The 14,189-nt window shown below is 39.0% G+C and overlaps 2 protein-coding genes across 3 annotated transcripts; one reads left to right on the top strand and one right to left on the bottom strand.

The window, feature by feature from the left end:
* Positions 1–154: 154 nt before the first annotated feature.
* On the bottom strand, positions 155–8,750 carry hnrnph3 (heterogeneous nuclear ribonucleoprotein H3 (2H9)). 2 transcript variants are annotated; one of them, XM_023395286.1, is made up of 11 exons: positions 8,678–8,750; positions 7,609–7,701; positions 6,739–6,894; positions 6,304–6,447; positions 4,814–4,952; positions 3,734–3,933; positions 2,987–3,082; positions 2,502–2,617; positions 1,862–1,997; positions 1,406–1,462; positions 155–1,285 (listed from the first exon to the last, which is right to left on the bottom strand). In XM_023395286.1, the coding sequence occupies exons 2-11, from the start codon at positions 7,694–7,696 to the stop codon at positions 1,206–1,208; spliced, it is 1,212 nt and encodes a 403-aa protein (XP_023251054.1). In that variant the 5' UTR covers positions 7,697–7,701; positions 8,678–8,750; the 3' UTR covers positions 155–1,205. The 2 variants fall into 2 exon arrangements, with proteins under 2 accessions (XP_023251054.1, XP_087026905.1); XM_087170779.1 differs by lacking the exon at positions 8,678–8,750 and adding an exon at positions 8,558–8,576.
* Positions 8,751–9,834: 1,084 nt separating this feature from the next.
* LOC111645944 (phenazine biosynthesis-like domain-containing protein 1) lies at positions 9,835–14,186 on the top strand. The gene is made up of 10 exons (XM_023395291.2): positions 9,835–10,040; positions 10,418–10,517; positions 11,454–11,552; positions 11,852–11,961; positions 12,339–12,368; positions 12,576–12,664; positions 13,075–13,166; positions 13,273–13,356; positions 13,682–13,744; positions 13,948–14,186. The coding sequence occupies exons 1-10, from the start codon at positions 9,957–9,959 to the stop codon at positions 14,058–14,060; spliced, it is 864 nt and encodes a 287-aa protein (XP_023251059.1). The 5' UTR covers positions 9,835–9,956; the 3' UTR covers positions 14,061–14,186.
* Positions 14,187–14,189: the final 3 nt, after the last annotated feature.

Below are 14,189 nucleotides of genomic sequence, written 5' to 3'. Positions count from 1 at the left end.
CCTGTATCCAGCTAAAATCAGCTGATTTTGTCTTTTGTTTCTCCGTTACACACCTCATAAGGAGAGAAATCACTTATTTTTAATATATTCAGATGTATTCACAACCATGATACAAATACCTCTTCAAAAGTGACATCAGTCAGGGAGAGAGATGGAGAATTAAATATAAAATTTATTAGGCAAAATGTACAACAGCTGCATAAGCTATTTTACAGCTCAAATATAGAGACTTTATTTTACTTCCACTCTTTGAGAGTGGAATATAATATTCAACTTAATTTTAAATTCTGTAATGAACTGTGAAAACATTCATAAAAAACACAATGGCTCACATTTGTTACACTTTTCAAAGCAGGAAAGCCAATCTGAAATCAGGTATAAAATAGTTACAGGTTGGTTATTTGTTCTGCTGAAAATAAGTTTTTTAGAGTGCGTTTAAAACATCTGAATTTCTTAGCTAAAGTTCCTTGTTTTGATGTCGCTCCTCACTGCTTGGCCTCTTAAAGAGCATCATTCACCTCAACACGTCATCCAAGCCAGAGCACTGTTATCATCAAGTGATGGGATCAAAGTGAACATGCTTGGTCCTGACAGTGTACTGACAATCAAAATTGTTCTTTCTTGTGTATCACAGAAAATCTCACACCTGTAAGTCTGTGTCCAATGAAGGTCTGCCTCCTTGCTGCATCTGCACTGATTTACATCTCCTGCCAACAAGCCAGATGTGTAACAAGATGAATTAAAGTGCATCCAAATAAAGTCATTACAAACTTTAAAATATTCAGCTACTGCCCTTTCAATCCCATTCAAATCTCTGGAAAAATAAAAAGGTGTTTGATTTCTCTTAGATCGCTAGAGAAAATCTATTACATCCAATTTTAGAAATAAAAGATCAATAAATAATGACTTATTGACCATGTTCAGCACCTTCAACAGCTCCAACATTTTCATATTGTCAAGTTGTTTTGTTCTTCATATGCTTTTAGGAATGGTCATATAATGGTGCTTGCTAAGGTCATATTTGGCCTGTTTGTAGTATCTTAGTACTGTGGGGTCGAGGTATAACTTCACCTAAGAACAGCTGTAACAAAACAAACGAGTGACTTCGTAGCAGCTTTCCTGTTTCGAAACATTAGTTGAGTAAATGTGGCCTAAGGAGACGTGAGACAAATGCCAGGATGGATTTGAAGAGTGGGATGACTTTATCAGTATGCACCTCGCAGCCCGCTGCTCCGTGAGCCTCCGCCCCCTCCTGAGTTACCATAGTAACCACCGCCGCCACGACCTGAAAGGAGTTTAAACAGGATGACACTTGAATTAATACAACTACAATATAAAAGAATAAAATAAAATGGTGATAAAATTTTTAAAATCGCCTAAATGAAAATTGTTGATGAAAACTCACTCATTTCAGCTGCTCCACTGGCTGTTGAGTTGAGAAACAGCTCAATATAGCGATGCTCTGTGGAGAACAACATCAATTCATCACTCACCTATTCAAGGTTTAAATCCACCTGGTTACTTTCCCAATTAGTTGAACTATCATCTGCAATATTGCAAATACTGTCATGAAAAATACTTGCACACCTGTATATATCTGATTGTTTTTACCATCATTGTGCTTATTTAATGCTCTTTTGATTCCAACATTAAAACCTGCCCGACTCTGAGTCGGCCAACTAAAATCCTGGCAGTTTATCTACTGAGCTTGAAAATCTGTGCTACTGTTCTGCTTCTGTAGATACAACTGATCCACTACTTTGCTTTTAATCAACAAGTAGTTTTGTGTATTGTTGCATAAAGTGCTTTCCCAAGGACCAACAGCAGGACACACAAGCTGAAGAGGAAAAAGAGGACATACGCATGTGGTTCTTGTCTTTGGACATGGCTGCCACAGCGTCTTCGTGGGAGCGAAACTCCACATCTGCCTCTCCAGTTGACTTGCCGTTAGGAGCCACATCAATGTGGACCCTCAGTGGATTTAAAGGAGAGAAGAACTGCATGAAGGGAAAAAAAAGACATATACACACACAGATATATATACACATGAATAGGCAGGCAGACAGTCTTAGTGAGGTCTTAATGGGCTTCTCGACTAACAGCATTATACAGTATGAATACAACATAAACAGAAACAGGGTTCCCCAAGTTAAATTTCTGAGTTTCTAAGTCATTTTTCAGCAGTATACAACAATAATTCCTGATAATATAATTAATGAAATGAATGCATCTTGGATCCTAATAAGTGCCAAAGAAGTGATGGATGGCTTGAACAATTAAAATGATTAATTCTTTTCAGTTACATTTTTGCTAAAATCACCATTATGAGACTGAGCTTCCTAGGTGCAGTAGCCAACAGCAGTAACTGTTTGCTGCAAATGGTCTGATGGTGTTGACAGAAACTCAGCCTCCGGCACAATCCACTGTTGCTACAATCCTAAATTTCATTTATATTTAAAATAATAAAGGTAACTGGTCTCAGTGTATGTTCTTAGCAGTACCTTGGCAATGTCTCCCTCTGTGGCACGGAAAGGTAGACCCCTCATATGGACAAAATGGCCGCTGTGAAAGCCTGAGCCACTGTCACTTTGACCACCATAGCCATGGCCTCCCATCCCTGAGATAAACCACACACAAACAAACCCACAGATTACCAATACCACCTTTACTGATGTAGAAGAGAGAAGTAATCTGATACATATCAACCTTTATTTGTCTTATTGATACTGAAATCTTTGAATCTTTGGGAATGACGAGTGAAGATGGTCAGAATCCACTGCTTAGTTAAAGATTTGCACCAAAGTCATGTCAATTTCATTTCAAAGTGAAAACATGAAAAATTAAAAATGATGAGAATGTACATTTTTGGAAAACATTTTAGCCTCTCAGCAGGGGTGCGAAACTGTATTTATGAACTGAGGCTTTCAAACACCATTTCATTACATCTAAATGCCAGACTCTAGGGGAAATAGAATTTGGACTTCACCTCTTCCTCCCCTTTCTCCTCTCACTCGCTCGTCAAACATGCCGTTGCCAAAACAGTAATTGTTGAAACCATTGTAGCTGTCAAAGCCACCGTAACCTGGACACAGACACAAAGACAGAACAACAAAGGAAAACTCAAACTGTCATTTCACACAAACAAAAAAACAGTAAAACTTCTGCAGGCTCAAAAGAACTTAATTTGGGCAGGTGAACCCATTAGTCAACCCCTCCACCATCAAAGTGAATATTCAAGTGGCACTATGATGTCTGTTTATACTTATCATTGTAAGTTATTGATTATACTGCTTTATAGATAAATACTATAATTAAGAATTGAACTCTAAATGGTTTTCCACTGCTACAAAAAAATAACCATAATGAAACTGACCGAAGAAAATAGGAATTTAAGGTAGGCTTGTTTATTTACTTAACCGACAAAATCAAAAAATATAAATATAAAATAAAATATGTGGCTAAGGGACCAGTCAATTGTCAGCATTCTTTGAAAATACTCAAAACTGGCATTGTTCTTGTTTGAATCTCATTTTGGGATGGTTGTGTTTCCTGCAGTTTGTTTATTTCACATGACTTGATGTGATGTGTTTAACAGCACCAGTGAAACCAAAAACAGAACATGGGCTGAAGTTAATAAAAATTGTTTTATATTGCCTTCTACAGCATCACATGTTCTGTCAGTTTAAGCACTGGCAGGATATTACTGTACGCACGAAAACAAAAAGCTGCTTACCTCCTCCATAACCTCCTCCACTCCTCATGGTGTCCATCAGAGTCCCACCACGGCCAGGCCCGGGGCCAAAAAACCCTCCCCTTGGGCCCCCCATCATGGGTCTATCGTAAGGCCCTGGTCTCTGGCCTCCCATTCCCCGCCGGGGCAGCTCATAGTAGGCTCTGATCTCATTACGACTGCTCTTAAAAATCTCTATATACCTGCAATATAAGAGGCCAATTGGGTGTAGGGGGCAGAGGAGAGGGTTACGGTGTAGAAATGGCTTAGCTCAGGTTACATACAGAGATATGAATTACAGAGAGAGAAGATAAACACACACAAATAAAACAAATATTCTAAATAGTGGTCTAAGTTGTTTTAACCTGGAGCTGAGTGAATGACTGAACAACCTCAACAAAATCTCATCATTAGCTGGGTTTAGGGCTGTAGTAGATTTCTATACCAACCTCACCTCTTGTTACTTACAGTTATAGAAATCCTTACAGGGCTTTTACCTGTTGTATTGATAATTTTAATGATTTAGCACAGCAGAAATAAGTCTGATGCATCAATGGTGGAAGCTGCCTTGTCTTTCCTCTGCTATACTTCTATGCTTAATCCCATCTTCACAGTAAATTATCTATATGGTACATGTATGAAAGGATATAAAGGAAGTGCCAATAAAATGATGATGTTGCGCTAACACAGGTAAATAGAACTCCCATGTCATGAATGACCACCTATAAAACTGTCTATGGCATAAAATGTTCACACCACCTTTAATCTAAAGATTAGATACATGACGTTTCATCCCAATTGTCAACATGTCACCATAATTACAATACATAAACCCCTTAGAACCAGCCATTTAACCCAGCCCGTTAGCATTTTCATAAATATTACATGGCCCACCCAATTAATTTACAATTTTATCTTAACAATTATTCTAGCACACCAACCCATGCTTATCATTCAACTATAACAGACCCATCCCATTAATACCATAATTATACTAATAAGATTATACTAAAAAGACCACCCATTTAATACTACAGTAGAAGCCCAACCCAGTCCAGCCCGTCCCTTTCCCGTCTGTCCCACCTGTGCCCTATTCTTTCCTTGTGTTTCCCCAGAGCCTTTTCTGCTATCTCCTTTGAGGCAAACTGCACGAAGGCTTCCCCTGTGCTCCTCCCCTGGTAGTCCACTGGCAGAGTAATCCCATTTGGCACGATTCTCAACCCTTCAACCCAAGCACACATAAATACATAGGTCGGTAGGTAGACTGATATAGAAGGATTGAACAACACCCACTGCATCACTGGAGCTTTCAGGATTAATATACGTCATGATAGCGAATAAACAACAGCTGTTGTATTTCATAAGACTGCATTAGAAAGGGGCATCTCAGAGGACTGAATTTACACTTGTTAAGTGCCCAGCAAGGGAATAAAAGAAATACTGGCCTGGAGTCAGAGTATTATAATGGATGCAGAGGAGTTTTTTTTCTCTGTTACACTACTGAATTTAGATCAATGGCCAAATGATTGTTTAGTGTTGAGTGAGACACAATGTAATAATTATAATAATTCTTTGCTGTTAATAATCCTAGAAAGAGGCTGCCAATAAGTAGAATCACAGTACTGACCCCAGATCAGTGTCATAGGACTGTCTCCCTCAGCCAAACCAGCCCAGCCCGTTAAACCCTCTTTAGGAGGCATGATATCAAGGTCATATAGCACAAATATGCTAAATAACGTGTTAACACTATTGTGGTAAAAATCATACTAATGATTCACTACAAGGACAAATTAGTCAACACAGTATTACTATACTACAAAAACAAACATACATTAGGCCTTTGGGCCATGACACAAAGACACTTGTATGCAGATGCGTCGGCCTGCCTACCTTTGGGACAGATGTTTGCAAATAAGGTACATTAGATTTACAAGTACCAATTTATAATGAGAGAAATCAATAAGGTGAAAACATTATGTGTGTGAAGATAATGCGTTGGCAAAACTGTCTATCTATAACACTAAATGTTGCTGTATATGGATGTTGTAGTGTGGCTGTGTGAGGCTGATCCACTGTGCAGCAAAGCACCGTTCAAAGTGCAGTTGGCACTACTTTGGATTTTTCAAGATACAATCAGTCACATTTCCTGATCTTATGTCAGTGCTGAAGAAAGGACTTGTAAATGTAAAGTTGATTGATCATGTTTAATTTTTCTACAAACATAACCTTGCTATTAGAATAATAATAGGCTATTATAAATCCATTTGCCTGTATTTCAAGTTGCAGCTAACTGTTGATCTTAAGGGCCTGTGAAGCCTATGGTTAGGTAATAGAGGGCCATATATAAATATTGACAAGTGACTGAGTATTAGTTTTGTCTCAGGTTTTGTCTTTTACTACAAATTAAGAGGTTCTTTTGCATATTTGCTAGTTGTAGTTTTGTCAGCACCTTACACTGTGGTGTAAAAAAACTACAACTCTTGTTAAACAGTGTGTAAAAACTATCCCTCAGATCAACATGAATGGTGTAATATCAGTACAATTCAATAGAGTAATTAAAAGTGTTCATGTACCTGAGAAGAATTGAACAATTTCCTCCTTGCTGCAGCCGAAGGGTAGGCCTCTAAGTCTCAGCATGCAGCCACTGCAGCTGTCATAGTCAGCAGGACCGCTACGTTTCAGCACCCAGTCCATTTCACTACGGTTTGACTTGAACACTGATTCAGACACACAAACAGATGAACATAGAATAACAAACATGTCATATATTGTCTAAAAGGACAAAGAAACATATATCTGTAAATGGAAATCAGTACGGGAAAGCCATGACACAAACCTTTATATGCATTTAAAATACAAGGACAATAATGGTAAACTGATAAGATGTTAGCAACTGAGTAATATGCAGTAATGTCACAAGATGCAGCAAATATTCAAAGAGAAAATCCACACAATTAGAAAAACATTCACTGGACCATCAGTCTGTTATGCCAGTTTATGCTGCTTACCCTCTATGTATCGGTGTCCCATGTATTTACGGTCCTTGGCAAGGGCATTCTTGAAATCCTCGGCTGTTTTCAGCTCAATAAATGCCTCTCCACTCGGTCGACCTTCTTTTGAGTAGGTGAAACACACTCCGTTTACTTTCCCAACGATATCACAGTCTGTAAATAATTAAGATTGTTTGAGATTTCTTTAAAGGATGCCTATTCAGAAAGGAGAAATCACATTGAAGGCTATAACTGGATCCTATCTAATTTGAACTGTTTGGAGCTCTCGAAAATAATATCCAACGGTATATTTGCTGATTCACTGGAGATCCTGACAGCACTTTATTGGCTGGAGTCATGTGAAAACTGAAACATTAAGATGAAGTTACAGCTCAGGAAAGGTGGAGAAACACTGACCGTTTCTGTGCATAACGACAACACATGTTATAGGAGGGAAATACGTCTTTTGAAATTTGTCACAAATCAAATGGCAATCAGACCAGATAGATTCCACTTATACTTGTGCAACCAATACGAGTTTTGAGGCAGGTTTCTACTGCATATCTGAGCAGCACTGCATTGCAACTGAGCCCTGACATGATAAAAATCCCACTGATTTGAATGTCAAAATACTGTTTGACTTGCAGAGTTAATAAAAAATAATTCAGGTGAAACTGTGAAGCTTTGTGTTTGCAGGTACTCTAAACACAATGCAAATATGAAGAAAGTTTTTTGTCACCTTTATGTTCACTTGCATAAAAACTATTATATCCACTAAAATGGATCAAAAACCTTGACACAGTGTTATAATGAGCGAAAAAGTTTATCATTAAAGATGAAGTTTCACAGTCTTACATTTGCCTAAAAAATATGTCTGCTTTTTCTCACCAGAGAAGAAACTGGCCACCTCCTCCTGAGTGCAGGACCAGGGTAGTCCTCTGATCCGAACCACGTAACCCTCTTCATTCAAAGACATTCTCACTGCAACGGAGAGCAGAACACAGCAGCAAGACATTAAATTACTGTGTCTATTGTACTTTTACCTACAGCATTGCCATCATCAAATAACGATATGCTTCCAAAATCCCCTGACCTTCGAGCTCTGGCCACTGTCTAGAGTCCAGGTCTAAAATAAGAACGAAGCAATTCTGGGCATTAGATGTGCTTTTATTAACTATCATTAAGTAACTTACTGCTCGTCTCATTTGTCTGTCTGCCATTTCTACTTGGCTTATGGGTGCAATCACTCTTAATTACGATAGATATAATTTACATCGTGTTACTTCTGTTTGTACAGTTATTATAAACAGAGCATTCAAGTGTGAAACGTGCATATTGTTCACAAATATCCTCTGTGTAATAACACAAAGCACATCATCATCATTTTGCAAGAAGCTTTTATTAGTTATAAACAATTGCCAGGGACAACAGCACTGTACTCAGAATTAAGAGTAACAGTCTGGAATAGGAGAAAAGGAAATATCTCCTAATTTAGTACTATAATGCAAGTTACTGCAGCTGTGACAGCAGTTAAATAAGCTAACTTAACGTTTGTTACTTCCTCCTTTCAACTAATCCACGAAGTGTTAGTAAATCCAAAGGGTTTCAACCTCAACTCACGAACACCTTTCAAACATATCCTTACAAGACATTATCTATTCTTAAGTAAAGTTGCTTCTTTGAAGTTCGCCATTGGACAGTATCTGTCAGCCTGGATACATGGTAAGCTAATGATGCTAACGTTTCTCTATCAGTCTGGCGAGCTAACGTTAGCTTGGTATCATTAGCCGTTAGCAGCTAAGGCTAACGGTAGGACACAGACAGCGGTCAAACGTACGAGACAAACTAGTAAACTCCGTAACGGACGTATGATGTTACTGAGTATCGAAATGTAACTCCAAACCGAAATATGTCACATGTCAGTGAAAAACGTCTGAAAACGGTGAAATGATCTCACAGTCGCCTCTTATCCCCGGACTCCTGCTCCTGTCCCGAGCTCCCGAGTCTCAGGTGACAACTGCAGACAGAGCGCTCAGGTATGCTATCGCGAGACTTGGATATGTAGGCGACAACGTTGATAAAGTTTGTCACAGATAATAAAAATTATTAATTATTATTTAGTTGTATTATTATTATTATTATTATTATTATTGTTGTTGTTATAGCTACTTACCTGTGAAATACTGTCACATAGTGCAACAAGTAAAAGCACAAAAGTATTACCATCAAAATATAAGTAAAGCACCAAAAGTATTAATTTTGCAAACTGGCCCATTTCCGAATAAGCATATTATTTGGGTTATTATAATTTGCATTAATGTGTACATCGCTTTAATGTTGCAGGTGGTGAAGATGGGGCTAATTTGAAGGACATGACACTGCTGGATAGCTTGTAAAGTTCAATAAAGATCAATTAAGTCTTATCAAAATATAGTTTATGAAATTGTAAACTGTATCAAATTGTAAATCATGTAAATGTAGTGGAGTAAAAAGTATTGAATTTGCTTCTGAAATATAGTAGAGTAGAATTAAAAAGTAGCGTAATGGAACTACTAAACTACAAGTACCTCAAAACTGTACTCAAGTAAGTGCTTCGTGTGTTTACATTGCCGGACAGACTTTTTTTCCTGAGCAATCTTCTAATCATGAACCAGTAAATTAATTTAATGATCACGTCTGGATACATTGCATTCAGGCAGAACACTTTGAATGCCGCACAATGTGTAGTAACGCACTGTGAATACACAATATAAGACCAAAAACATGCTGGTCATTTTTTTATGATAATCTACAATCATAAATCAGACATCGAGTATGGAAATTGTAGGAGAAAAAAATGTATCCCTCTTAGTCATGCATAGGGTATATATGACAAGAAAAACTACTGGCTATAAAAGAAAATGTAGATTTGACACTCATCCAAAGCAATGCACTTTGAACTAGGCTATACATTTAATTTATAGGCTGTTTATATATGAAGGCGCAGATCTTAATCTGTAAACCAGTACTCCAGATATAACAATACACACTCCTTGAGCGTCTGACACGACACACATGGAGAACAGGTTTAAAATCTGGCAACCCTGACAGCGAGGGGAGACTGCTGAAACCAAGCAGACGGGGTCGAAAGTCCAACGGCAGCAGTGCAGGCCTACATTGTCAAACCCCGCCGTGCTCACTGCCTCGCTGGACACACTTGTCAGTATTAAGTCATTTTCTCTTTCATCCTCAGCACGATGGAGATTCCAGTATTTACGCTGGATGCCTTCACTAATCTACCATTCAAAGGAAACCCCGCAGCAATATGTCCACTCATGCATGTGAGTAAGATCAGTTAGGTTAATGTACCGCATGTCATTGTACACTCGTCTGCTGCACTAGGGCTTGAAAAAAATGCACTAAAAAAAGATATCAAGACACTTCAACTTGCAGCCTCTGGAATGTATCCTTTGGTTGTTTGGTCAAATACCTGGGTTGTTCCTTGAAACATTTGTTGATTGTGCATTGTCAGTCAGCAAAGTTGAAGCTGTTCATGTGTAACATGATTACACAATTTGTTGAAAAATAGGCACAGTCTAAAGAGCCTGACATACTTTCTACCTATCTATCTATAGCTACTGTATGCATGGACGTCAGAGCACAATGATTATTAGTAACAACAAAATATTTATATTTCTGTTATTTATGTTTCTAACAGGAGCTGAGTGATGATTTGTATCAGAAGATAGCAGTGGAGATGAACCTATCAGAAACTGCTTTCATCACCAGGATCAACCCCTCTGATGATTTCACTACAGGTCAGATAATGTTTCACTACAATTAACCCCAATGTTGTTACTATTCATTTATGACCCATGTCTTGTTATTGAGCCTGTTTGAATGGGGACTATTCAAGCAACTCAGTGGAGCCAACTATTATTATTTTTTGCTTGGTGATGGCATTAGTATAAAAATTGTATAAAATATGCTAAATGGGCACAACTGCAACTTTACATACTGTGCATCTGTGAGCACGGTACATAAAACACAGCAGACTCGGGAACAAAATGCAACAGTTTTACCTTCAGAGGAAAGCCCAGGTTATATCTGCAAGTCTGGACAACCCTCATTTAACATTTATGTCTCGCTACAGCATCAGTTTATAAAATCCAGGCACACTAATGAAAGACAAACAGTTTTAATTATTAAATTAATACCAATCTTTAGCAGCAATTTTAATAAAGTCATAATATGCACGTAAATGATTGTATGTGATTGTAGGGATAAAAGGACACAGCTGTGAGCCTGTGTGCTGTTTACTAAGGTCTTTGTGTGTGCGCAAACTAAAAAAAACACCTGCCCTCAGCAGTCTGACACGTAACAATGTTAAACATACAGTTAAGACCTGTGTTGTAGGGAATGGGAAAAACAAGGCTGTCAATTAGCTGGATCAGCTGCACAGAGAGGAATGTCCTCTCCATTTACATGATTTAGTTGCAGCCAAGCAGTTAATCATTGTACAGATAAATGCAACATCTATACGTTTTAGATTCACATGAGAAATGTTGGATATGCACATCTCCCTTTTCAGGGCGAGGCTTTGCTAAATTTAAAGCAAACCATTTTTTGAAACAATTTTTGATAATTGTGATTATGAATGCTAGGGCTCTTTTGACAGTTACATGTAAAGTAGACTAACATATTAAAGTCCTGTGTGATATAGCACCCATCTGAAAATGTGATGCGATCAACAGGATCAAGGTTTCGCCTCCGATGGTTTACACCAACCACTGAAGTGAATCTGTGTGGTCATGCTACTCTGGCCTCTGCAGCAGTGCTGTTCCAGCATAAGAGTAAGATTCAAAACAAACACACACAGACATGAAAATCAAGGCTTATATCAGTCAGGTCATGAAGTCATGCCGTTGAAGGTACCAACACTAATTTACCTGGCAGCCTTTTGAAGTTATCCTGTTATTGTAAAGCTCTTCCATGTAAAACATAATGTAGAGTAATACACTAAAGTACAAAGAATTTTAAGCCGAGACACTCGGGTTAGTCAGTTACACATAAATACTTAAGTAAACTTAGTTCATCAGCTAGACTGTGAGTATAATATTATACATTATGTTATATATGTTACATCTGTTAGAGAATGTGAATCCTGTACTGGTGTTTGAGACCAAGAGTGGAGATCTGGCTGTTACCAAGCAGGGGGACCGTTACGTCATGGACTTTCCTCTCAACCCACCCACCCAGGAGGTACAGTATTTGGTCAGATAAACACATCAGGACAATGTCGCAGGACAAGGCCCTCTTAGCCGACATCTACAATCGACATCAACACCATGCAACTGCGAGAAATAAAACTATATACCGGGGCCTTAAATTCACTTAACTGAAGAAAAAGCAGTTAAAACACACACAGTCCCTTATTTCCTTTTCACAGTCAGTACTATTCATTCTTCAATGCCCATAGCACTACCATGTAATTCAGCATCACTATTAAGAAAACAAGTTGTGTGATACCCAGAAACTCTGCGACCATCTTTCAATAGTATAACACACAGCTGCAGATGGATTAGCAGAGCTCCTATTTCAACAGACTATGAAATCTTTAACACCTTTTTTCCCCCCAGGATCCCAATGAGTTCAGAGACATCATCAAGGTCAGTAAGACAGACACCGACACCTCCACCTCATTCACTCACACACACCTCCTCTGTGAGCGAATGTTTTACAGCACTGACTCCTGCTTTACTGTCCACATGAGCCCATCAGTTTCAACAGTTTGCATCAGTGTGATCTCACTGTAGTGTTTTTGTGAGTGTATGCGTGTGTTTCACTGCGTCTCTGCCTCTGCATGTGTAATACAGGCGGCAGTTGGAAACCACCCAGTTCAGGATGTTCACCTGAGCTCCAACACTAAGAAACTGATGGTTCGACTGGCTGACAGCTGTGACAGGTTATAAGCAAAACATACATGCACATGCGCACACACAGAAAACTGATTGTACTAGCTTGCTGACGCAATTAAATGATGAGTCAAGACTAAGAGCAGTTGAACATGGATCAAAGACACATTCCTGGTGAATTCCTCTATTCAGTGATCAGCTCTTTGCCAAACATTTTCTCATCAATACCCTTCAATTATATTCCTGCGTCTCTTATTGGCCCTTCAGCTGCTCCACAGTAGCAGAGGGACAAAGTGTCCAGCTGGAAAGCAGGTTACTCTTTCACCTGCCCAAAAACCTACCCAAAGCCAGACAGAAATCCAGACCACTAACCTTCCACACACACCACACACCTCTCTGTCTGGAGGTCATGCGCAGTTTCCTAGATCCCTCAATGTGCTGCATTGTGTGTTGTCTACAGGTCAGTGCTAACCAGTCTGAAAGTTGACCCTGTCTCTCTTCAGAGCAGTGAGAGGAGTGGAAGAGTCAAAGGGCTGATCCTCACCATGAAAGGTAAAAAAATAGATCCTTTAGCAAGACCAGGTGGATGTTATTGGACAGCTTTATGTCTTGTTGGGCTAGACCACAAACAATAATTTCAATGTGTGCCTGCTAATAGGGTCTCCAGACTGCCAGCCGGGATACGACTTCTACTCCAGATACTTTGCTCCATGGAATGGTATCCCAGAGGATCCTGTCACTGGTGAGTGACAACTGGTCCTGGTACTACTGGTACTACTGGTACTACTACTACTACTACTACTACTACCACCACCCAATGCCTGCACAGCTACTCACGCACAAGCTTCATTTGGATGTAGGATGGATTTTGTTTCTTAAAAAATATGCATCTGAGAAACATACACATTTACATCAGATCAACAGCTCCAAAAACATCTGTAGGCACGACTGTATCAGATGTCCAGCAGTTTACCACTTCACTTGTTTTTACAGTTGTTAAATGTTCCGTGCGGGTCTGTAAATTTTGTTTATCAGTTTCTGGTCTTCTGCACTTTCTGTCCTTGCAGGGTCGGCCCACACCGTTCTAGGTAGCTACTGGTCTAAGAAACTAGGAAAGAAGAAAATGCTGGGTAATTAATCTAGTTCACATTATAATTTGTTCAGCAACAATTTGACTTAGAAGCAAAGTCTTTTAACAACCATTTACTTGATGACAGTTGTTGTTTCCCACTATAATAAATCGTCCATTACTACTGAACTGAACCATATTGACACTGAGATTATCCATCTTGTCTGTCTGTGTGTGTGTGTGTGTGTGTGTGTGTGTGTGTAGCTTACCAGTGCTCCAGTCGAGGCGGGGAGCTGGAACTGGAAGTGAGAGACGATGGAAGAATCAACATAACTGGACAAACCGTCACTGTACTGCAGGGAACAATCACACTGTAGTTACAGACACATGCAAGCAGAGGGTTTGAGATGCCAAGACAGTCAACATGCACCTGTCCAGAGAAGCAGACGAATGCTTTGTACCATTTAATAAAAATGAGATGAATTTAAATAAAAAAAACAAAATAG

This window comes from Seriola lalandi, unplaced genomic scaffold, assembly GCF_002814215.2.
Source record: "Seriola lalandi dorsalis isolate HSWRI2012SDOR001 ecotype SW California unplaced genomic scaffold, Sedor1 jcf7180002054959, whole genome shotgun sequence".
NCBI lineage: Eukaryota > Metazoa > Chordata > Actinopteri > Carangiformes > Carangidae > Seriola > Seriola lalandi.
The sequence above is the reverse complement of the archived record's forward strand: the minus strand, read 5'-3'. Positions and strand labels throughout refer to the sequence as shown.